At 40.8% G+C, this 25,899-nt stretch overlaps 1 protein-coding gene across 8 annotated transcripts in view; it reads right to left on the bottom strand.

Moving 5' to 3' along the window:
- Positions 1-25,899, bottom strand: part of FRMPD4 (FERM and PDZ domain containing 4) — a 404,750-nt gene that overhangs the window by 31,509 nt on the left and 347,342 nt on the right. For all 8 annotated transcript variants that reach the window (XM_061627118.1, XM_061627112.1, XM_061627111.1 and 5 more), the window contains 4 exons: positions 12,088-12,192; positions 10,377-10,484; positions 8,096-8,227; positions 1,543-1,662 (listed from right to left, as the gene is read on the bottom strand). In XM_061627118.1, the coding sequence (XP_061483102.1) occupies positions 1,543-1,662; positions 8,096-8,227; positions 10,377-10,484; positions 12,088-12,192 (465 nt within the window). The remainder of the gene's footprint in view (positions 1-1,542; positions 1,663-8,095; positions 8,228-10,376; positions 10,485-12,087; positions 12,193-25,899) is intronic.

Here is a 25,899-nt window from a genome sequence, read left to right as displayed (position 1 = left end):
ACAGGTATGTGAGGAGCTGCTAGCACAGGTGTGAGAAATCTTTGGCCTTCCAGATGTTGCTGTACTACAACTTCCATCAGCCCTAGCAAACACAGCCAATAACCAGGGAAGATGGGAATTGTAGTTCAGCAACATTTGGAGGGCCAAAGGCTCTCCACACTTTTGCTAGCAGAAGCATCAGTTACAAAGGAACAAAACAGACAAGTGTAGGAATGTGAAATATAGGCATAGATGAGCTGCCAAATATTGCACTAGCAGCTTTTTTCCTATTACAGGAAGTTTTGGTAGGTTGGGGTCTGTGCAGTGGACTGAGTGTCAGACTTGGACTGGGAAAACCAAATGCAGATCCTTGCCGAGTCAGCTCATTGTAGCCCATTGGTAGAGCAACTGCTTTGTATGCAGAAGGACCCAGGTTCAGTCCCTGGCATCTCCAGCTGGGACTGGAAAAGACTCCTTTCAGAAAACGTAAAGTCAGTGCCAGTCAGTGTAGACAATACTGAACCCAATGGACCAATGATCTGATTAGGTATAAGGAAGGTTCCTATGTTCCTCACTGAATTATCTGGGCCAATCATTTTGTCATAGCTTAATGTACCTCCTTTGGTTGTTAAAAGGATAAGATGCCCCCCATCCCATGCTGCCCTGGGCTCCCCGTAGGAACGGTGGAATAAAAGATAAAAATAAAGAAATAGTCAGCAAGGAAACTTATGCAGTGTCATCTGTGCCTGTATTTAAAGAACACCAGGGATCCTCTAAACTAGGGGAGGCTAATCTGTGGCTCCTCAGACATTATCTGTGGACCCCCATCTCCTATCAGCCCCAGCTGGCATGGCCAATAGGTAGAGATGATGGCAGTTAAAGCAGCAACACCAGGAGAGCCAAAAGTTAGCCAGCCACATTCTATCTAAAGTGGGAGTCACTGTGCAAAGAGCTTTGCAAGCCCCGTGCAGCGATCCAGCAGGCTTTGGTTCTACTGCCCATCACTGAAACCTGCTTTTTGCAGGCATCCGCTGCCTACTGAATTGCTGCATGGGGCTTGTGAAGTTCTTTACAAGCCCTGTGAGTGATCCCAGCTTTGGCTCTCTTTGCCATCAGCTGATGGGCAGGAGCTGAAGCCTGTGGGGAACTCTCATTTGCAGCTGATCCATTGGCTTTACCACTCCATCTGCAGATGAGTGGTAGAGATGAAGCCCGCTGTCCCTTGTCAATGCACAATCAGAAGAGCACTTTAAGGCTTACAATGGTGCATTGGTAGCTGCGTCTCCATCTGCCCCACACTTGATGTCACATATGATGTTAGGTGTGGGGCAGGTAGGTGTGGTCTGGGGAAAACACCCTAGCGGGGCAAATTTGAATCCCTGGTGGGCTGCTTCTCCACTCCCAATCCAAACAAATGTACTATTTTCCTATCATTCCCAACATAAACAAAATATTTAAAAACAATATTTTCTCTACTCACAAGTCAGCTGAGGATGCCTTTAGAAAGGTTTGCTTAAATAAGCTCATATTGCCCCAACTAACATTAAACCCTCTGTAACTCACCTGTACATAAAGATATTCAAAGGCAACTGCATCCCTTCGTAAAAGGTCAATGGGATCCTTTGGGACAAAACTGATTCTGAAGAGACACCTCATCTTATGGGAACTTGGCCTCTGGGTTACCTGGAACAACAGAAAACTTGTGTAGAATTCTTGATACTGCAACCTAACTTACACAAGCCTTGAGTGGATCAGAGGGAAATTCTAACAAAGGGGTTAAACAAAAAACAGCTGGGCAAACTGACCATGCATACTCCTTCATTTTTATTAATCCTCATTGAGGTGACTGGTCTTTTAACCAGAGAGCATGTTTGCATTGCTCAGTCATTTCTAACAGAATGAGGTCTTAATGGTTGTGACACAGTGGCTATGTAGTATCAAAAGGGAACTAAAAGAACCAAAATAAGAGTACTTTGATTTCAGAAAAGGAGGCATCCTCAATTTTTATTGCCTCATTGTCCTGTCCCCCACCCCTCAATAGTAGATATGCTTCTATGATTCATTGTTTTTGAACATACTGGCATTTTCCCTAGTTCTGAAACATCCCAGACCTATTATTCAGTGTTCCATCATTGCCAAGCCTGCCCAAGGCACAAGCTGAAAAATCAGCTCTCCCCCCCCCCCGGTTGTACTTAGCAATCTGCCACTGCCACCAAGGACAACAATGTTGCCTTTCAAGTAAGAAATCTTGCCCACATAAACACCAGCTCATCATCACTCCCCTGTAAACCTTCCTTGAGGGCCAAACTAGATGCTAGGTCATTCATATATTTTGCACTTGCATGGCTGACTTTTTTTTAAAAAAATAAAAAGCTAGTGCAGGGTCCCAGAGCTGGATCCGGACAATGGCATGGGGCAGAAGGAGGTTTAACCCTTTGACCCACCTTTGGTCTCAACCCTCACTTCTGCTATTCGCAACAAGAGGAGAACTCCCATTGGCACGATTTCCATTGTGAGTAGTAGACACAGGGTGGTAGGGTATGGTTCTGATAAGGACCATGGCAGGAGAAAAAGATTAAAGCCCTCCTCCTCCCATGCCATGGTTCTGATCATGCTCAGCTTCTCCCCATGTTGGGTATTTATTAAAATATCAGCTACACAAGGACTAAACCAGGGATAAGAAACCTCTGGACTACAGCTTCCATAATCTTTGGCCATTGGCCGCACTGGCTGGGGCTGATGGGAGTTCAAGTCCAATATGATCAGGAGGGGCACAGGTTCCCCACTCCTGGGGTAAAGACACAAATAACATCACACCTAGGTTTATTTACTTATGAAAACATTTGTATACTGCTATTTCATTTAATCATACGGAAAGCGGGTTTGGACCAAGATGAAGGAGGTGTGAAAATTGGAGAGAGAAATATAAAAAATTTAGGATATGTAGACGGTACCATACTACTAGCAGAAACCAGTAATGATCTGAAACGAATGCTGATGAAAGTTAAAGAGAACTGTCACTAGAAGCTAAAATGATGAAACTGAGGTTATCACACTTTAGACACATAATGAGAAGACATGATTCACTAGAAAAGACAATCACACTGGGAAAAACAGAAGGGAGTAGAAAAAGAGGAAGACCAAACAAGAGATGAATTGATTCCATAAAGGAAGCCACAGACCTGAACCTACAAGATCTGAACAGGGTGGTTTACAACAGATGCTACTGGAGTTCACTGATTCATAGGGTCACCATAAGTTGTAATTGACTTGAAGGCACATAACACATACACATTTCATTTAAACATCAAAGCCATTTACAACACATTAAAAACAACAATTCCCATAGAATAACAAACATTAAAAATACAATAAAAACAAAGGCAACTGCTGCGAAAAAAAGTATCTTAATTGCCTGTATAAGCCTGGGGGGAAAAAGGTTTTCACCAGGAGCTTAAAAGCTAAAACAGAAGGCGCCTGCTGAATCTCTGTTGGCACAGTGTTGCAGACACTGGGCCGATGATACTGAAGACTCGATTTTGTGTCCATGTTAAATGAACCTCGTCAACTCAGGGGACCACCAAAGCTGCTCCTGCAGATGATCTCAATGATCGAGATGGGATTTAAGTGTTCAGGCGGTCCCTAAGATACCTTGGAACTACGTTGTTCAGGGCTTTGTAAATTAACACAAGGCCCTTGAACCTGGCTTGGTAGCAGATTCAATCAATTCAAACAGGTTTTGGCTAAGCCGTGTCATCCCCAATCAAGAGATTACATTAAATGTATATCATTCAGAAAAGGTGCTGTAATCCATCCATCCATCCATCCATCCATCCAAATAATTAAACAGCATTTCCGTTTGCTGAGAAACACCCAGTAAGAAAATAAGAAAGCCACACAGATTAATAACAAGCACCACTTGGAATTATATAAAAAGCAGGAAAACAAAAATATAAAAGGGAAAAATTGATGTTCACTATTGATAGTTTCATTAAATAGTGATGTGGTGGGGAAACTGCTGTCGCTGTACTTCATTTACCATTCGTTCTTTGATTCTGTAACTCACTTTGCTTCAGTATATGGGAGAAGAGGGCATGTGATGTAACAAAAGGGAAGAAACAGAGAAAACACTATCACATGAGCAGACTCTCCTGCTGTTAAAAGGTACCAATAAAGGCCTAACTTCACCGAACATTAATAGCGTTGATTGTAGCAAAGTCAGGGGATTAAAAAAAATGAGGCATGGGGGCCCAGATTTCCATCAGAACTGCAGTGCAAAGGGAGGGAGTTTCAACCCATCCCTTCTTAGCGGCAACCACAACAAAAATTATTCCACGCTGAAGTTAAAAGAGCTCCCATTGGCCCCATTGCTAATTTTGTCCCGATTTTAAAATGTTAGGTTAGTATTATCAAAATGAATTGTTTCTTTGGTTTGTCATTCGTTTTGAAATGAATTGCTATTAGAGGGTTGTAATGATGTATTGATATGTATTTATGCATTGTCCTGCTATTGTGTCATGGGCCTCTTTGGGCCTCTGTATGTGGAAAAACAGCAAACAAATCTAATAAATAATGAAATAACAGCAACACAGAAGGAAATCATCCCCACACCCAAGATTTTTTTTTTAATCCCCTGATGTCACTGCAAGCAACATAATTAATGTAAAGAGTAAGGACCTAAGTTGTCTGGGTGGCAAATAAGCAATTTGAGAGCCAAAGCTTGTCCTTAAATCTCTCCAAGCCAGTGGGATATAAAGATGCTTAACTTTGGCTGAATTGTGCCCACCTTTGTTTGCTTTGATTGACAGAATATTGGCAGCACTGTCCTTCCACCTTTATTTCTTGTCAGTGTCCATAACACAGTCACCTAATGCATAATGTCATCCTCCACCTTCCTTGCTTATAACAAGCTATTTTCTAATAATCAAAGGACAGCAAGCACACAAAGAAAGAAGCACTAACAAGCAATTGGGGAGCTTTTGAAAGGTCTTTCTAAATCAAAAATAAAAAAATAGCAATTGATTCCAATGGCAGCAGAATTAGGCCAGAACCAACAGCTCCTAAGAATCCCACACTGCCATTTCTAGAATGAGCTTAATGATCTAATAAATAAAGACACTCCAACAGTGTTTTCTGCATCACCATTCATCACTGTAGAAATGGATGGATTGTGGTATTACTGAAACAATCAGGAAACAGGTTTTGTTCCAGCAGTTCAAGGGAACATATTCCGTACTGTTTGGAAACACAAAGTGGGGAAGACTGGCGGCAGCTCACAGATCAGGCAGGAGCTACAGGCAGGACTTCTGAATTCCCTTATACTCCTTTCAATCACTGTTTTGGATCACAACACACCAAGAGAAGGAAGGAGAGCCCACACAACACAGCACCCACATAACTCTGTGGGAAGGAGGCCTGCATAGAACCCACATAGGACTCTCCTCCCCCTGGATACTAGTTGAAGATCCACCTAGGGAGGCAAGCAACCAAGTGAAAGGGGAAGAACATGCAGCCAAGGGCAGCCACAGACACACAAAGATAGTATATCCTACCAGTGATTCACTCCATAGGCATAGGGTATGGGGTTGGGAAGCAGGAGATGGGAGCTTGGGGCCTACCAGAGAGAAAGAGACAATACTTTTTGCATGCGGGGGGGGGCAGGGAGTAATGCCAGTGGCAAAAGAGAGAGTGCTCCTGAACCATATCCACACTACCAGCTCCACAAAGCACTCCCGTAACCATTTCAGCCATAGCAGTAGATAGCAATCAGATACATCATGGAGACTTTGTCTTCCACCCACCCACACTGCCTCTGTCTTAGAAGGCAGGAGGAAAGGGGCTACAGAAGGAACACTAGCTGAAAAGCTTATGTTTCACCAACAGGGGCTCCTGGATTTGAATCACAGGTACAACCCCACACTAGGGCCTCTCAAGCAGGCCACCTGAGCCACTTAGGAGAAGTGCTGCTGCATGAACCAATAGCCTGGCCCTGCACGGGTGAAACAGCCCTTGTAGCTCATCCATCCATTGTCAATCCATGAGACCATTCCCTCCCCTGCTATTTTCATAGGCCAGCCCTACTGGGCAGCAACCCAGCAAGTATCCTTGCCCTTCCTCTGCATCATCTCTCCCTCATCTGCCCTCCCATCCCCCAACTGATTACTTCATACACGCTGGCAGCAGCACCCATTCTTCTTGGACACTGCCCCTTCCCAGTCCAAGGAACCTGAATGGAGGATGATAATCACCTTTGTGACCATCAAGCTCCCTGCCTACCTGTCTTGGAGCTCAAACCTGCAGTCAGACAAAGTGAGTCCCTACTAGGGTAGGAGAAAGGGATGCATATCTACTACTCCCTAGTAACAGAGAAGCAGTACATGTTGAAATGTCAAGACTTCTGGGAAGAAGGAAATCTTGAAAAAGAAAGATATATGCATGGGGTTCCTAGCCAGTTACCCCGGCAAGGTTCCTGTGCCTTGGACTGTGGCTTCAGAGACTGGAGAGTAGCAGGGGGCAGGGTCTTTTATGATACAAGCTCCATGCTGCAACACCTTCAACTGCTGCATAACTGTTTGTCATGCAGCTTGCAAGGACACAGGAGCCTGCCTGGAACAAGAAGGTTAACAGCCCCATGGAAGAAAAGGCAGGAGAATCGTTGTCACTGCTGCTGATCATGGGGTGGGCTTCCCTCATGGAGAGCAAGGAAGAGGATGTGGGATGGATCCTGTACCCACTGAAGTCAACAGGAGGGAAATTTCTGGAACCAAGTTTGGTGCTGGTGTAAAGTTGGGCTGTTGATAGCAGCATGGCCGTGGATCAAAATAGCACACGATATGGTGTAAATGTGCTCCTCCCCTGTGGTGTCCATGTCCCATCCATGACTCTACTCTATTTCAACTGCTCTGCCTTCACTGGCGGAATGTTCTGCCCAGGGCTAGGCCAAAACATTTTGCTGCCTGAGGCGGAACAGCAAATGGCATCTCTTCCACCCAACTCAAGATGCATAGTACCCAGGGCTGGCCAAGTTTACTTTGGTACCAGCACAGTGGAGCTTTAAATGAATCCAACAGCCCCTTTGCTGGTGGATCTTCAACACAGGATTGCACCCTTTGTCTGTTTTTTTTAAAAAAAATACTTTCTGCTTACAGGACAATTTTTGATTAAGTCCAATAAGACGACGTTCTGCCTAAACATATTCACATGCTTGACTGTATTTTTGTACAGCAGTTAGCTGAAAATGCTCTAGAAATAGCAATATCGTATTCCTGACATTTTTATTTCAGGAATGGCTGTAAAATCCACAACTTTGAGGGAGCTAAAATATATTTCCTTGTATTGACATCCTTGGAAAATGTCTTCCTGGCTCTCTAATAGCCCTGGGGATAGTCTTGTTGGGACAGAAGCACAGAGGAAGTGGGTGGAACCATCCAGTCAAAGAACGATAAAAGCAACCCTGCTAAGGCAAAGGGGGGACTATGATGAGGGTGCCCTCCATCAAGTTTTTTTTTTTAGTGCCTCTTCTGTGGGTTGGAATGTCTGAGGGAACTCCTTGGTGAGAGGAAGAAGTACCAGATGTGCAGTTCCACCCATCCTTGGGTGAGAGCCAGATTGCTGTCAGGAACAGTACATCTGTGTGATTGATGGTTGGTAATGTGTATTGTCATGTATATGGTTCTGTCAGTAAACAGTTTCATTGTCTCCTTTGTGTTTTGGCAGTATGTATTTGTTGAGTGGAAGGAGTGAGTGGTGATAATAGATGGTGACTGAGTATGAGATACTGGAGTGACTGGGTGGCTGGTGCATTTATGTGTGCTGGCGTGTGTGTGGGAGGTGTGGGAGTAGAATGGGATGAATGCTATCGAATGAGTAGCAGGTATTGTATGATTTATGTAGATATAATACATAAACGTCAGGTGTGATGTTGTATATGTGAGTGGGGTTTATTGTTTTATTGCACTGCAGTGTAGTTTAGTTTCTTAATTTCATTGTTTGTTATATTCATATTGTATTTGTTTTTTTGAAAACTGCTTCGAGACCGTCTTAAATATTAAGCAGTATATAAATATATGAATAAAACAATAAAAATAACAATACATAGTAACATTATTATACAAACCTGAGTTAGGGTCTCCTGTTCATGTAGCAAGAGAAGTTTGGTTCCAGACCCATCAGTCTTCTGCTCCAGCATGAGGGAAAAGTGTTCAATACACTTAATTGAGAGCTTTTCTTGAAGTGTTAAGATGACATCCTTTAAAACAAAACAGGGGGAAAAAACCCCAGAAACAATAAATATCCAGTTTGGGGACCTAATTGCCTATCACTTTGCAACATAAATTCTCATTCTAATGGTTCGGTGTTCATCCTTTAGTGGGATGGTGTAAGATTTACCCTTTTTATTCTTCTTTTTGCTGAAGCACCTTTAGACATTTTTGTCCTATTGTATTTGGTTTTGAATGATTGACAAGCTGTTTGGCATTTTATATATTTGTAAGTCACTTAGATACAGTACATTTTTGTAGAAGGCAATAAACAAACAAACAAACAAACAAATAAATAGTTGGACGTACTAATAAAACTAGTACCAGCAGGAAAGGAGTGACGTGCTCACAATTTCAGCAGTGTGCACCAGCAGCTGTGTGCTTATATTAAACCACAGTTTATTTTAACTATGTTTTAATCACATAATGTACAAACTAGGCCTGTGTATCTTGGCTCCCCTCTTCCTCAAAATATTGCATTTACTGATAACATATGATATATGATGTGACATCATTGTGCTATATACTGCCCTGCCCTTGCCACTTGGTTATCAATGGCATTAGGTAGCCTGGGGCAACACTCAAGGTCACTTCCACACTAAAGCACTATGATACCTCTTTAATATCTTGACACAAAGAATCCTGGGAATTGTAGTTTGTTAAGGATGCTGAGAGTTGTTAGGAGTCCCCTATTCCCCTCAAAGAGCTACAATTCAGAGTTGCCTGGGAAGAGAGTTTGATTATTAAACCACTCTGGAAATTGCAGCTCTGTGAGGGGAATAGGAGTCTCCTAACAATTCTCAGCACCCTTTAAATACTACAATTCCCAATATTTCTTGTGGGAAGCCATGATTGTTTAAGTGGTACTATAGTACAGATGTGGCCTCAGTATGATGATGTTGAGCTGTGCACTGTGTTAAACTAAATATTCTGAGAGACATAGGCCTAATCCAACGCAGTGTTAAGCCTCCTTAAGATCTAACTCTGTGTTGGCTTTAGACCATATAGAGTGGACAACCAATAGTTATTAATGTGAAATTTTAGAGGAGTAGGCAAGACATGAGTGGGGAGCCAGGGCAAAGTCTGTATACTCAGAAAAATAAATACTACTTTGACTTAACTGTATTGCATAATCTATGTTTATCAACATGCCCAAATGGTTCTAATACATAAGGAGTTAGAGCTGGATCCAGACTTGGATCCTCAGACAGAAAGCCTCCTTCCATCCATAGAAGGCCTTTGATCCAGATGGCAGAGAGAGTGGGTGGTTACTTATGCTCATTTTCCCTTCCTGTGCAGCCCTAATGCCACCTCCCACACTGTTCCACAGGATCCTAAAAACCAGAGTGGTTCTTGATTCCTATTTGTATTGCAGAGTCATGGTGTCCAAGAAATGCAGCAATGGGGCTTCCTATTGCATTTAGTCACAAGGAGGGACAGTACAGCTCCTCAGCTGTGTCCCATTCACCTTGCACAGGGTACCACTGTAATGATGAAAAAACTTTTTTGAGATAAAATGCAGAAGTGGTGTATTAAACAGTGGCAAATCACTACATGCAGACTGGACTGCACTCCCTCCCGTTGCCAATTGGCATAATAGATAATGTGGAAATAACTGTCTGGACACATCTGAACGTTCTGTCTCCTTACATAATGATATATATTTTACAACTTGACCTTGTTTATTTAGCCTGCAGTATATTTACTACTAATACAAATTCACCATCCTAACATACATATTTTTCGTATTAGTGAGCATACTGGTTGCAAGTTATTCAATTATCAATCAATATATTAATTTTAGCTGGCACACTATGCTGACTTTTGGCAGCTTATCAGAATTTCTCAGAGAGGTCTATGTAATTTTAATTAAGTCGCAGTAATTAAAATGATCACCCCTGTTTTTGAATCCCTAGTGCCACATCAGAGTTAATGAGCCCAACTACAGTTTAAATACACAAAATGTGGTTATGAGGGACAGGTTGGAATCCTGTATACAAAAAGAAAATTGCAAAAAATTTAAATGGCCATGCCAATAAAGTAGTTTTATTATAGAAGCTTTGTTATCCTGGTGTGTGTGTTTTTTAACACAGCCTTAAGATATTAACATATGTTAAAGATTCTGAGTAATATGCCTACCTTTATTGAAGTGCTGCAATCAAAGCGAAAAGATTTGGTTTGCCCATTTTCAAGATACACCTTCAGAACATTTGGCATGAAAAGAAGTGAATTATCTTTAACTGTTTCCTGTTAAAGAGCAAAACAAATTGTGATACAAGTTCCCACATCATGAGAATGAAAATTAGCCTAAATATCTGATACATAGGAAGGACTCACAGCAACTGACTGATGTTTGAATTCAAGTTTTCTGGATCCTCCTAAGCAAAATATGCTACTATATTTTAACCCCAGTATTGAGCTGTTTTCTGGTGGCCTTTACATAGAGGGATGATGTTCGAACTATCCTCTAGCCACTGATATTACAATCCTAATACTGATTACTCATTAGGCTGCAAAGAGCTAGTAAAACAGCCAGCAGATACTACTACTATGATTACTACTACTTATTATTGTTATTATCATTATCATTCACTGACCTGGTTTTTCTTCATCAGCAGTACCTTCTATGCAAAATGTGATACAACATCAATACAATTTTTGTGTGTTGATAGAAACTATGTGTTCATACCATCAGTGACATAGTATGTAAAACAACCACTACTGAGAAGTGGGGCGAAGCAGAATCCATTTGGATCTTGCATGTGGTTCTTTCTTTGTGTGCGTTTCTGATTTTCCACTACCAACAGACTGAATGCCGAGCTGAATGGATCACTGGTGTGATCCAGCATGGCAATTATTATGTTCCACTTCTTTTAGAAAATTAAAAATACAAATCTACAACTGACAGTTAATGTGGTAGGGATTAGTTTATGGAAAGGACAAGAAAATAAATAATATAGAACTGGCTAATTGGTGTTTGTTCTTCACAGGAATGAGCAAGGGCAGAATTTGGAAGCTGAAATCCAAAGAAACTAGAAACAAAACTAAGGAATGCTGAACTCTTTTAAAGCAAAGCATTAATAGATCATGTATTAGGAGATGATGCCTATAAAATAATCATGCAGAGATGGTGTTTACTTTACCAAGAACCACAGATTTCATTGTGCCCTTGGTTTCATAATGGATTTCTTTAAATTATTGAGTGTTAGGGAATAGCCCTCCCCCCCCCAAACCCCTTACTGTTGTATTTTCTGCAGCACCTTCTTACTCAGGGTAGGCCATACTGGGACCCATGTGGGAAAGCAGGACTAATCCAACCATTCAGTTAATTACACAGCAGGGTCCTTTCATATGATGGCACCATTTCAGATTTCACATGCTAAGTTGCTTGTTTGAAAATGCTCTGTCAAAATCAAGATCCTTGTGAAAAGTTTTCACAAAGATGAAAAAGGCTTTCCATCTGAGTAGTACTTGCTTTTCATAATGGATGTTCATTCTCTGTTATATGAGATTTTCACATGATGTATGATTTAAACACAGAATTGCTTCAAAACAAGCAGCCTTCCACAAAATATGCTGTTTTACATACTATGTCACTGATTATATGTTTGAACTAGTCCTTAGAATCCTGAATGCTTTCATTTTTTTATTGTAAAAAATGGTATCCCCTCCCTACCTCATCTTGGCATGATTTGGCTATCAGGTCTATAATGAATACATTGCTCACATATATCTAGGCAATTTATCATATAATTATCCATTTAAAGCTTTACAGAGTGACTTTGAATGAACCCCATTTTTTAAAATGGAAAGTACATTTAAAAATAAATAACCAAATCTTTACACTCACAGAAACCTGGCCATTAATAATGACCTCTTCTGAGAATCGCACTTTGACAGGATTTGACTTCAATCTGGCCTTTTTTGCAGCGCTGATAAATGCTGATTTAGGAGACTAGAAAGAAGGGGTGGGTGGGAAAGGCACAGATCACATGACTGACATTTAACTCTCAACCACTTTCTTAGACCTCCTGATCATTTGTTCTCATCTGCTGTAAATACCACTGCTCTGCACAGTGCTATTTGTTGCATAATGGAAATAAAAGCAAATCACACTTCTCTTCTAGAAGTATGGGATATAAAAACAGATGATCAGATACAACAGTGGAGCACTGATTCTTTCAATTACTCGACTGTAGCCAGGTCAAGTGCTCCAGGTGTCACTCACCATTCCTTGTAGCACTGTTTAAATTAATGCCATCAAAAATGTGTTGTGGCATGAATGATTCCTGATCTTGCCCTGCATAGCCCACACACAGAGAGAAATTGATGAAGCAACAACTTCTAATTACCCAAATGCACTGCATATAGATTACCTGATTGCTTAAAAATGTGTGAACTGGCAATTCCCTCCTTCCTACTTACTATACACAGTCTCTACAATTAGGAACTTTACAAATCTCTGTGTTCCTACCCTTTAGTATCTATTTTTGGAAACAGGAACAACATCCTGCTAATTTATTATTGCAGATCCAAATAGTCCCTCATAATAAAATATACAGAAGCACGTGTTTACAGGACCTGGTAAAAAAAAAGAAAAAGTAGTGAATATGGAACATCTGCCATATAGCCATGCTCTCCTTTGACTAGTCAATTACTCTGGTTGGGGGAACTTGAAGTAATGAGCAAACAATGCTTTGTACATGTAAGCGTGGCCTAGATTTCTATAAGCCCGTAAGGTGGTATATAACATAATTTTCATCAGTGTAGGCTGGTGAAAATGGGGCAGTTGTAGTGACAGGGCCCTGAAAAAAAAAGGGTTATTGCAGAGCTTCTTCACATGGAAACAGAAATTCATAGGCAATTCATTTTCTTCTATTTCAGGGAATATTTTAAAATATAGTACAACTGTATTGATCTAGCAGGATGCAAACAGTGATGGTCTGCTTCCATAACCTGCCTCATCTTCAGTTTTGCAGCAGACTTGGAGTCAGGATCAAATGATGTATCCAATTTCCTTCCAATGAAAAACTTGACAGGGGACAGGCAAATCAATGTCTCACACAATGTGTGTGGGAAGAAAGCTATCTACTATCTTGGATAAAAATAAATTGTGCCCCAAACCTGTAAGAAAGTAAGCTGCTGTTGTTTGATGGACAATGTTTATGCCGGGAAGGGACAGCCAGAACCTAAACAAAAAACTGTAACAATTCCCAAGCTGTGACGTTCATCTAACTGGCTGGCAAAAAGGTCATCACCAATGTTTTGCTAATTAATAGAATACAGCTATTGTAAAAGTAGCATGACTTTCTGCCAGGACTTGCTTCCATTAAATACATTTTGAACATCAAAAGGTTGTAATGTTAATGGAACAAAAATAATTAAATACCAGATTCACCTGAAGTATTTATTCTAATATTGTGAATACTAAGGGTGCATTCTTTAAACCAGGGCTGCGGAACTTGTGACCTTCCAGATGTTATTGGAGTACAATCCCCATCATCTCTGATCATGGACCATACTCTCTGGAGTTAATGGAAAGTGGAGTCCAGCAACATCTTTTATAGATGATTTTAGTGTTGTGCTGGTTGCTGCCATGATCTCCTTTTGGGAGAAAGGGCAGGGTATAAATTTAATTAAAAAAGAAATAAAGAAGTATTGGGGACACAAGTTCCCCATTCATACTTTAAACCATTTATTCTGAGGTTACCATCCATGAGTATTAATTAAAATTCACTGAAATTATTAATCAGGCAGCTTCATACATGATCTTTTAAAGGATATATCTGCATTAGATGCTAAGAAGATAAAAGCAGTACTTATAAACATAGATTTTAAAAGATATGATTGGTATAAGCTCATACAGGAGAGATATCCTTGTTTGCCTCTGATCCTTGTAATGTGTTCCTTTATTAAGAAATTGGATACTCAGGTGGTATCATGTGAAATGGCCCTATATTTTTGTCACTTTTCAACCGTGTTATCATTTTATAATCATCACTTCACAGTAGTTGAGATCCCAGTAACTCAATCTAAATAAGGACACAACTACAACACGCTTTCTGGACTCTGACATGTTGCTTTAGTGGGGAAGGCACCAGGGGTGCATGTGTGCCTGTGGGTGCCATATTGGCAATCTTTGGGTTAGTACAAGGAACAATTGTGTGATCACATTTCATGCCCAAGGAACTCGGTATTCTAGGCCCATAGATTAAAACATTATACAATATAATTGGAGGAGAAAAAAGTATTTAGTATCTTTCTCATTTTCTACTAAAGCTGTAAGGTAACAGGTGCCTTGTTTCCTGTACCAGTGGAGAGCATTTAGGTTGACAGAGCAACTGGCCTAAGCATTGATGTGCTGCTGCAGCATTTCTGGATAATGGCCTGAGAAGGATACTACAGCTCATCAGCCCAGATGGGGGAAGTGAACTAAGGAACTAATAAACAATTGTTTCCGGCATGGTTCCTCAGTCTGAGAACTCATCAAAGTGTAGCCACACAGTCTCTGATGCTATGCCTTGCCCTTGCCTCACTGTCCCTGTCTGCCATCTTTTAGAACCTGACCATCTGGCTGACCCTGATTAAGTACCAGCCTCTCACCCTCTGATTTCTGTTCTAAACCTTGACTTTTGCCTGAACTGACTACCTACCTTCTTCTGGTCCCTCTTACCTTCATTCACTGATTGAGAGGGACCCTGGCTTCAGCCTAACCTGGATTATGTCCTCTTCTAATTGGCCACTTTTAGGTCTGATTCCATGGGATTCTGAGAAAAGCCCTCTTCCGAAGACATGCTTTTGTGGACTGGTATATGCTTCCCCAATCAGATAAACATTTTTCTCTAGCTTATATTTACTTCAGCATATCCCCAAGATATCCAAGTTATTTATTTGATTTCTCTATTCATCAGGCACTAGTGTTACCATGTGTCCTTATCCATGTGTCAGTGTCTATCCACATGTACAGTAGGAGCACATGTTTGGATCCTTAACCCAGAGTCATAATGCACACTGCAACAGTATTTGTGACACACAGGCAACAATCAAGGACAGGACACTCAAATAAGGCAGAGCAACGTGCAACTGTTCTGGAGGGATGGAGGAGGAAGGCGCACATCTAATATGGGTATGGGAAGGCAATAAGAGCCTGATAGAAATGCCAGGGGACTATTTGGGTTTGAGATAGAGGCCACAATGTAAACAGCTTGGCTGACTGTGCTCCTGTAGGGATGAGCACAATTGTAAGTTTTAGATTGGGATGGCTAACTTTATTTTGGACGCAGGGCTGCATTCAAGCCTCAGCCACGCCTCCAGGGGCCACATACTATGTATGTGTGGAGCCAAAAGTGAGTGTGGCCACCCCACACTATTCTTTCTCTCTTACCCCCCCCACAAACACCCACACCCACACCAGCTGATCAACACAGAACAGCTAAAGGGGAGTTATCGCCCCCTCTCCACTCACCAAATTATTCATCTTCTCACTGGGGGGATCTGCACTGCCCACCAGGGTGCTGAGCTCCACCAACCCCAGTGCTGTGACTACTTTCATTTTGTTTCTTTTAGCCACTGCCACCAAAATTTGTGAGGCCTTGGGGGATCAGATTAGGGTCTCAAACTGAGTATTAGCTACCCCTGATTTAGATCCCTTTTAAAAGGTCCTGTAATGCAGGTAAGGAGTTTTTCCTCTGGGTCAAAAGAAGAGAATGCTGTCTAGGTAGCGTTACCATCATTTTGTCATTTCAAAAAGAGTACATTTGGCTTCGATAAGTGAAAAGTAAGAGTATGCTGTTGCACCATCTCAAAAAGAGTACATGTACTCTTAAAAGAGTACGGTTGGTAACCCTATGTCTAGGTTAATGTTAATATTTTCTTTTCCCCCACCATAGATATCTAGTGAAAATGTCCAGAGTACAAGTAGATGGTTGTGTGCATATTTGGGGTATAGGTCCCTTAATCTGATGGGTGCTAATGGGTGCCTAAATGCCTATGAAGGATTTTCCAGCAGGTTTCCAGTGCCTTGGGCATGGAGATTTCCCTCTCCAGTGCTCTGGAATACCAATTAATGGGTGTGTCCAGAGTATTTGCATTAGGGACTGGGCAGCGAGGAAGGCATTTACATATTCTGGAGGCCTCATAACTGTTGCACAGATAGCAAGAGCTACTTCTATGGACTATGGACTATGTTAATGGAGGAGAGCCAAGGTGCATATGTTGCTTTTTTGTCCTGGGTGCCTAAGTCTCAGCTTTGTCTACCTTCCAAAGTAAAATGGTGACTTTGCAGATAAGGAGATAGGGAGATACCCAAATGACAGCAAGGCTATTGTTGTTATGTGCCTTCAAGTCGATTACGACTTATGGCGACTCTATGAATCAGCGACCTCCAATAGCATCTGTCATGAACCACCCTGTTCAGATCTTGTAAGTTCAGATCTGTGGCTTCCTTTATGGAATCAATCCATCTCGTGTTTGGCCTTCCTCTTTTTCTACTCCCTTCTTTTTCCCCCAGCATTTTTGTCTTTTCTAGTGAATCATGTCTTCTCATTATGTGTTCAAAGTAAGATAACCTCAGTTTCATCATTTTAGCTTCTAGTGACAGTTCTGGTTTAATTTGTTCTAACACCCAATTCTTCCCCACCCCACACCCCACTGTCCATGGAATGCACAAAGCTCTCCTCCAACACCACATTTCAAATGAGTTTATTTTTCTCTTATCTGCATTTTTCACTGTCCAACTTTCACATCCATACATAGAGATCAGGAATACCATGGTCTGAATGATCCTGATACATCTTGGCATTTGAGGACCTTTTCTAGTTCTCTCATAGCTGCCCTCCCCAGTCCTAGCCTTCTTCTGATTTCTTGACTATTATCTCAATTTTTATTGATAGTCCTTGACAAGTTCAATGTCCTCATTGTCAACTTTAAAGTTACATAAATCTTCTGTTGTCATTACTTTAGTTTTTCTGATGTTCAGCTGTAGTCCTGCTTTTGTGCTTTTCTCTTTAACTTTCATCAGCATTCGTTTCAAATCATTACTAGCTTCTGCTAGTAGTATGGTATCGTCTGCACATCTTAAATTATATTGATATTTCTCCCTCCAATTTTCACACCTCCTTCATCTTGGTCCAATTCCACTTTCTGTATGATATGTTCTGTGTATAGATTAAATAAACCCCTGTCTCACACCCTTTCCAATTGGGAACCAATCGGTTTCTCCATATTCTGTCCTTACAGTAGCCTCTTGTCCAGAGTATAGGTTGCGCATCAGAGCAATCGCATGCTGTGGCACCCCCATTTCTTTTAAAGCATTCCATAGTTTTTCATGATCTACACAGTCAAAGGCTTTGCTGTAATCTATAAAGCACAGGGTGATTTTCTTCTGAAATTCCTTGGTCCGTTCCATTATCCAACGTATGTTTGCAATAAGATCTCTGGTGCCTCTTCCCTTTCTAAATCCAGCTTGGACATCTGGCATTTCTCGCTCCATATATTGTAGAATCTTGAGCATTACTTTACTTGCATGGGATATTAAGGCAATAGTGTGATAACTACTGCATTCCCTGGGATCCCCTTTCTTTGGAATTGGGATGTATATGGAACGCTTCCAGTCTGTGGGCCATCATTTAGTTTTCCATATTTCTTGACGGACATTTGTCAAAATTTGGAAAGATTCAGTCTCAGTAGCTTGTAGCAACTCTATTGGTACGTCATCTGTTCCTGGTGATTTGTTTCTTCCAAGTATTTTAAGAGCAGCTTTCACTTCACATTCTAAAATTTCTGGTTCTTCATCATATGGTTCCTCCATGACTCTGTCATCCTGGCCTCTCTTTTATAGTTCTTCAGTGTAGTGCTTCCACCTTCCTTTCATTTCATCTCGGTCAGTCAGTGTGACCCCCTGTTGATTATTCAACATCCCAACTCTTGGTTTAAATTTCCCTTTCATTTCTCTAACATTTTGGAATAGGGCTCTTGTTCTTCCCTTTTTGTTGTCCTCTTCTATTTCTATACAGTAACTATTGTAATAGTTCTCTTTGTCCCTACGTACTAGTTGCTGTATTGTTGCATTTAGGGTTCTGACTGTGTTTCTATCTCCTTTTGCTTTTGCTTTCCTTCTCTCTTTAACCATTTTAAGAGTTTCTTCAGTCATCCATTGAGGCCTCTCTTTCTCTTTAACTAGAGGTATTGTCTTTTTGCATTTGTTCCTGGTAATGTCTCTGACTTCACTCCATAGTTCTTCTGGTTCTCTGTCAACTAAGTTTAAAGCCTCAAATCTGTTCCTTATTTGATCTTTATATTCTTCTGGGATGTTATTTAAATTGTATTTTGGCATTATGATTAATTTGTTGTTCTTGTTTAGGTTTACTCTGATTTTTGATACAACCAGTTCATGATCTGTACCACAGTCTGCTCCTTGTCTTGTTTTTGCAGAAAGTATGGAACTTCTCCATTTTCTGCTACCAATGATATAATCAATTTGATCCCTATATTGACCATTTGGTGATGTGCACATGTACAGTTGTCTTTTCGGTTGCTCAAAAATGTGTTTGCGAGAAACAAATTATTAGCTTCATAGAATTCGATAAGTCTTTCTCCTGCTTCATTTCTATCTCCTAAGCCCCATTGCCCCACAATTCCTATTTCTCTGCTCCCTACATTTGCATTCCAGTCCCCCATGATTATCAGCACATCTTGTTTTGGTGTGTGATCAATTTCTTCAGAGAAATTTATTCAGAGGTGGTTTATCATTGCCTTCCTCTGAGTTTGGGGGCAGCAAGGCTGAGCCTCTTGGTAATACTAGTTAGCAATCATATTAGATCAGAAATGAGGAACCTCAGGTCCAACAGCCAAATGCCTCTGAATCTGGTCCTTGGGACTCTCCCAAGCCACACCCCTCATCAACCCTTTTTTGCACCCTCAGAGAGTGTTTTTGCTTGCCTGGAATATACCTTTGAACTCTGATAATGCTTCTTTCTTGCCTAGATAGAGGAATGAGTCAGTGTGATGAAAGTAGACTCTTGTACAAAGGTAAAAATGATATTCATTATGCTATCCACATTTGCCTCTGGCCTTGCCCACCACTAGTATGTGGCCCCTGGAAGGTTGCCTAGAAGGGAATGTGGCTCTTGACCTGAAAAAGATTCCCCACTCCTGCATTAGATGACTCAGGTTCACTGAATCCACTACATCCAGATGAAGATGAAATTAGTTACTCAGACTTTCCCATTGATTTAGGGTCATATGTTTGAATGCTGTTGCAGAATCGGAGCTCTAGTATCGCGGAAGGTTGTTTGAGCTTTTAAATATTTTTAAGAAAGATATTTTTTCTCTTTCTAAAAGAGCATAATTAAGATTTTCAGAGCTCATATGTCCGACAAAATAAGCTCAGTAATAAAACCCAAACTGATATGTTGCAAACTTTTCCATTTTAATGCCTTCATATTCATATTGTGAGTAAAAGAATGAGTAATTGTACATGGATTGACTAGTTCATTTGTTATGAAAGCACTTCTTTTTAGCTAAATAGAAGACATTATTCTCATTTAATGACCTTACGCAGGAGGTACTTATACTTCTGAAATGGATTTGTCAGGGAATGTAGAATATTTATACAGTCCGTAATAAAATCAACCTAATTAGCACTCTATTATTATAAATTGAAAGAATGAGAAAACTCTAATATGCAACCCTAAACCAATACCAGTAAGAACACTTCTGTGTGTTTGTTTTCCGTGACCACAAGTTTGGAAGCAAATTGCTGATGAAAGTACAAAGACAAAAAGTCAAAGGAAAGGAGTGAAATGTCACTATTCCAAACTACTCTCACACACTTAATTTTTTTCCTTATGAGTCTCAGTACCTATATTAACCTACTACAGATTTGCTGTGACTGATATACAGAACACAACCCAGCTACAGTAACAATTTAAGAAACACAGGAAGTTGCCTTACACCAAGTCAGATTATTGGTCTGTCTAGCTCAGTACTGTCTACACTGTCTGGCAGAGACTCTACAGGTTATTTCCCAGCCTTACCGCGTGATGCCAGGGATTGAAACTGGAACTTCCTGCTTGCAAAACATGACCTGTGGCCCAGTGTGACAAAGTCTACAGGTAACTGGGCCCATAATATTCTAAAGACAGAGATAGTACATAAGCAGAACACCTATTACGCCCGGTGCCAGCAGGCAGCCAGGCTGCACAGTGGCTGAGGGCCTTTGTGGTTGGTTGAGGGACCTTGTGGCTGATCGAGGCCTCCTGTAGCTAGGGCTGGGAGACTGGAGCTCCTACTCTGTGATCCCCACCAGCATTGGGTCGCGGGGCATGACTGCAAATTGCGACTGGATGGTGGCATGGATTGTGGAGCAGGAGCTACACTCTCCCAAGCAACACCACCACCACACGTGCACACAGACGGCACAGACTTAAATATGCCCGGTTGCACCATCTCTTGTGCCACCACATCAGCGTGCTGTGTGTGCATGCCTACCATTTCCCAAGATGGCAGCAGTGGCGTCAACACAGCCCTACTGCCATTGTGGGTGATGGCAGGCATGCGAACTGATGCAGCAATGCAAGAGATGACCAGGTATTTAAACATGCGTACACACACAGGGGGAGCCTGGGGGGGGCACTGCAGTCTAGTGTCAGCCCTGACACCTATCTACAATATCCTAACCTAGCTTTCCTAGTTCCCCTATGCAATCTCACATCATATGTTGCTATAGGCTTTGTGACAAATATTGTCCCCATTATTTTCCACTATTGTTATTTATAGGATCGTGAAGTCTTAAATGGGCATTTGTGGCTACCTATTAAAAATACAATTGGATTTTAGTTTAATAATAATGAAATGGATTGCATTATATGTTTTAGATGGCAGAGCAAACTGTTCTATGAAAGTTACATGTAATTTCATACTGTTAACATTCACTGAGAATGAGAAGGTGAAATCAGCTATAATAAAAATGAGCAAGGAACTAAAATACCTTCTTAGATGCTCACACGATTAAATGAATTTCATCATTATATAACAGCAAACACATTAATTATGGTAATTAATAGTCATGAGCAAGTCAAGGAACAAGAATCAGTATACTGGAAAATAATACATTAAAAACAGAATTAAGACGATATAGATTTGTAGTCTCTATTGTGATACAGCTTTTTAAAAAATGTTTGCTTAGATTTCCATAACAAATATTCATCCCTATTTCCCCCCTCCTCCCTTTTTCTCTTCATAGTGCTATCTATCACAGCCAACTTTTTCAAGACCGATAATAACACCGCAGTTGCTTGCCATAGATATGGCTCCAAGGTTGTCATATTTGCCAATATTTATTTTAATGAAAGCATCTTGGAAAGGCAGTTAATTATCTCCAAGTAAATAATGGTATATGGCCAGTATATAACTTTTACTGGGAAAAGCCTCAGAATTCCATAAAATAAAGGGTGTGTCATGTCCACACATCTAAATAGAGGGAAGTGCACAATTATGTTTAAGGGGGAATATGTATGCAAATATGTTGTAGTAAAATATCTAATAACATCCGTATAGTGATCTTCCCTAAGTGCTGAAAGCCCTTAACATAATTCACTATGCGACAGTAGTAATCCTTACAACAAACCTGCAATGCAGGTCAGTATTATAATATGCATATTACTGACTGTGGGTGGGTGGGGAATGAGGCTGTGAGACACTCAATGAATTCAGTGGCAAAGGTGAGATTTGAACTGGGGATTTCCTGGTCCACCACTGGGTATTGGGATGTTTTTAATAAAGTATGTCTGCATCAGAATGTACCTGAAAACAGTCAAGGAAGTTATAAAGTAGGGCCAGAGAGTTTCAACTGCCAGAAATGCCTGGAGGGCTGCATTTGACCACCTAGCCTGAGGTAAAGCAGAAGGCAACTGCAATAAATGAGATCAAGTCACCCCTTTGGTCCCAGCCTAACTCTTTGACCGGCTACCCTGAGCAAAGTCCATTTTCCTACTGTGGCATTTGCAGGTACATCTTCAATTTCATTTCATAACACTAATAATGGAGACTGCAATGCCTACCCCAGTGGGGATGGGGAGTATGCTTGCTTTTCTAGAAAATGTTGCTGGATATCCTGGAGGTGCGGTGTTTGGAGACTCAGGGCTGTTTTCCTGAGGGTTGCTTAGGTCTATATCAAAACATGTTCTAACATTAATTTCAAAACACCAAATAATCATAAAATCATAGAACAAATCACATGCTGAAAAAAGTTTGTATAATTGTGTATACTTTATTGTTTAACTGTATAAGCGTTGAGTTTTACAATAAAAGGATTCTGTGAATGATTAAAGGGCCTGGTTCCACTGCCAGCCACTCAAAAGGGAATAAAGACTTGCTTATGCCACTCCCTCACAGGAAGAAACCTTCTTACAGTTTAATAGCTTCCCAGAATGATAGCTTATCAGGCCAACAATTGAAATTCATTCTCCAACCCTGAATGCACAGCACAATGGATAAATGATCTAATTGGAAATATGCTTAAACCTAATAAAATACACGTTGCAATGATAACCCATTTACAAAACAAAATGTTTTCATCAGATAATCAAATAAACTTCCAGAAAAGTGAAACTTCAAACTGCTGTAAGCGATAAGCTCTTAAATCCTTTTCTTATCAGTACAGATGACATTCAGATTAACCTAGGAAAGATTTATTAGATTGACAGGAAGCACAAAAGGAGAGTGTTTGGCTTTGGTTGTAATTAAATTGAAAATGAATGAGCATAAGCAAAACTAATCTGGAAGACGCTGAGTGAATTATGTACAGAAGATGACCTGAGTACTGTAATTCTATAATTATACAGCCACAAGAGTGGCTGTTTACTATAGTCAGCGGGGTTTTTCACATTCCGCAATGTTAAATGGAAAATATCCCCCATGCCATTCTGAAGCTTCCCATAAGCTCATTTCAAAACAAAACCTTACAAAACTTAGAGTTCTGAACTCAGAAACGCTTGCTTAACAACCCTCTCAATTTTCATGGCGATACACAAAACAGTCAGAGAGAATCGAGAGTTCAAAGTCTAAGAAGAGAGAAAAAAACTCAGAGCCCTTTTGGACTTTTTTCTGCGAGTTCTCATAATCCGTTGAAATTCATTAAAAATCAGCCATGTTCACAGAGTACCTGTAATCCTAATACTGACCTTGCCCCATACTCTGACCTTCATCTACTGCAGTTTAAAAGTTAAAAAAAATGCCTGGTTGATTTTTAATTAATTTAAGAAATTTTGGCTGGAAGCCTATTATAACGCAGGGCATGCTCAGTAAGGACCAACTGTCAGTGTTCTAAAAGCCTCACAGCTGCTGGACTTGGCTAATAAGAGGGCCACACCCACACCAGACTTGATTTCACTTGAGACAGTCATGGCTTCCCTCAAAGAATCCTGGGAAGTGTAGTTTGTGAAGGGTGCTGAGAAGAGACTCCAATTCCCCTGAGAGAATGGTTTAACAGTCAGCCACTCTGATTAAAGGTCTGTGAGAGAAACAGGGCGTCTCCTAGCAACTCTCAGCACCCTTCACTAACTACACTTCCCAGGATACTTTGAGAGAAGCCATGATTGGCTTTGAGCCATGGCTTTGAGAGAAGCCATGATAAATTCTTTTAAATTGTTTTTAAAAGATGTGTTTTTAAATTTGTATATTTGTTTTTAATGTTTTTCGTGATTGTAAACCGCCCAGAGAGCTTTGGCTATGGGGCGGTATATAAATACACTAAATAAATAGATAAATAAATAATTATTGTCCAAAGTGTAATAGAGGCCTGGTGTGGATGTGGCCAGGGACAGCTTTGTTTTAAATTTGGGTGGGAGGTAGGGTTGCCAGGTTCAGGGCCTGAGACTGATCATGTATCTCTAGGAGAAGAGAAAGTCAGCCAAGTGCAGGTGTTCTTGCAACATTGTAATGGGAAAAACCACAAGGAAGAATTGACCCTTCCCTGTGCCCAACTGTGAAAGATACAGAAGACGTCTTGGTTGGCAGGCCCAGCCTGGTCAGTTTTACCTATCCTAATCATGATTGCATAGGAGTATATCCGATTCAACTCAATAATCATACAAATGATCAGACCTGCCTTTTCCCTCCTTCCCCTTTCCTCTCCCTTTCTCCTCCCCTCTTCCTTCTTCCGCCTTCTCTGCCCACTCCAGCCCTCCGTCCCTCCCCCCGCAGTCAGTTTTACCTATCCTAAGCATGATTGCATGGGAGTAAATCCCACTGAACTCAATAAACATGCAAATGACCACATCTGTCCTTCTCCCCTCCCCCTCCTGCCTGCTCCCATCCCAGTCCTCCCCTCTGCCTTTCCACCCCTCCCTCCTCCCCCTCCTCCCTTCCTCATCCCCTGTGGTCAGTTTCACCTATCCTAAGCATGATTGCTGTGTGTGTGTGTGTGTGTGTAAATCCCACTTCTTAATAAGCATGCAAATGATCAATCCATTCTCAGCAAACTTGCACAGGATCCCATTTCTTACCTCCTGGATTAAAAAGCAGGGAAATTCACTAATAGGCAAAAAACCTTGCGGTTTAAGAATGTACCTATAGCCCCACAGATATTTCTACCAAACTTTAAAAAGCAGGGAAATTGGGCAGCTATAGTGAATGCACCAGGGGAGCAGGAGACCTGAACTCCTCTCTGGGATATTGTACTGCCCTACAAAGTTGTCAAAATGCAAACACAATTTGGGTTGGTGTGTAGCTTGGAAGAATTTGGTAACATGTGCCTCTGAGCATATGGTGAGTGGTGGCAACACCTGTAATCAGACCAAATAATAGAAAGAAGATATGTCCTGTGCTGATCTTGTTTTAGCCGGGAGGAAGCAACATTATAAAGACAGTTGATATAGTTCAGATGGTCACTTTAAATATGTCTCATTTCCTTTGCAATTTTAGTGACGTTTTCTATAGGAAATCGTTTTCTTTTGCTTTTGTTTCTATGAATATGTGAAGTACAGCAACACTTTGCAAAATTTATACTAAAAAAACTCCAAACATAATTGTGGAATAATGGCACTGACTTCTGCAAAATAGTATCCAGTGGACCTCAGAAGTGTCTCAGTTTGCACAAGATAAAACAGTGGGAGGTGAAATATGTTCTAGCAAAATTCTAGGTGTGCTCTATGTTTTTAATTGATCGTGAACACCTTGCCTTAAATAAAGTGGTTTAAACATAGCAGGCTGAAAACATGCATCCTCTTTTTCCAACAACTAGAGTCATTGCTAAAGTAGCAGCATATTGTAATCAGTCTGATTTTACATTAAACTGCAGTTTCAGGTCCAACTGTTAATGCACCCAAAATAGAAATAGACCATAACCTTCAGTTTGAAACAAAAAAGGCTATCTTCACCATCATATGACATTGACCAATAAAAAGGCTTTGAAATTAATAAAAATAAATTTGACACAGATTTCTAGGATGAATAATGAGGGAAATAAAAATTTCTAGTTTAGATTCTCTGTAGAAACATTAGTAACACAGGAAAGAAGCAAAGTAAGAAGAACACCAACAAACATACAAAAATATAATTCTCCATCTTTGGAGATGGCAGGTGTTGCCACCACTCACCATATGCTCAGAGGCACATGTTACCAAATTCTTCCAAGCTACACAGCAAGTGGATTGGACTGCGA

The sequence above is a fragment of the Rhineura floridana genome, chromosome 5 (genome assembly GCF_030035675.1).
Source record: "Rhineura floridana isolate rRhiFlo1 chromosome 5, rRhiFlo1.hap2, whole genome shotgun sequence".
Classification (NCBI taxonomy): Eukaryota; Metazoa; Chordata; class Lepidosauria; order Squamata; family Rhineuridae; genus Rhineura; species Rhineura floridana.
The sequence above is the reverse complement of the archived record's forward strand: the minus strand, read 5'-3'. Positions and strand labels throughout refer to the sequence as shown.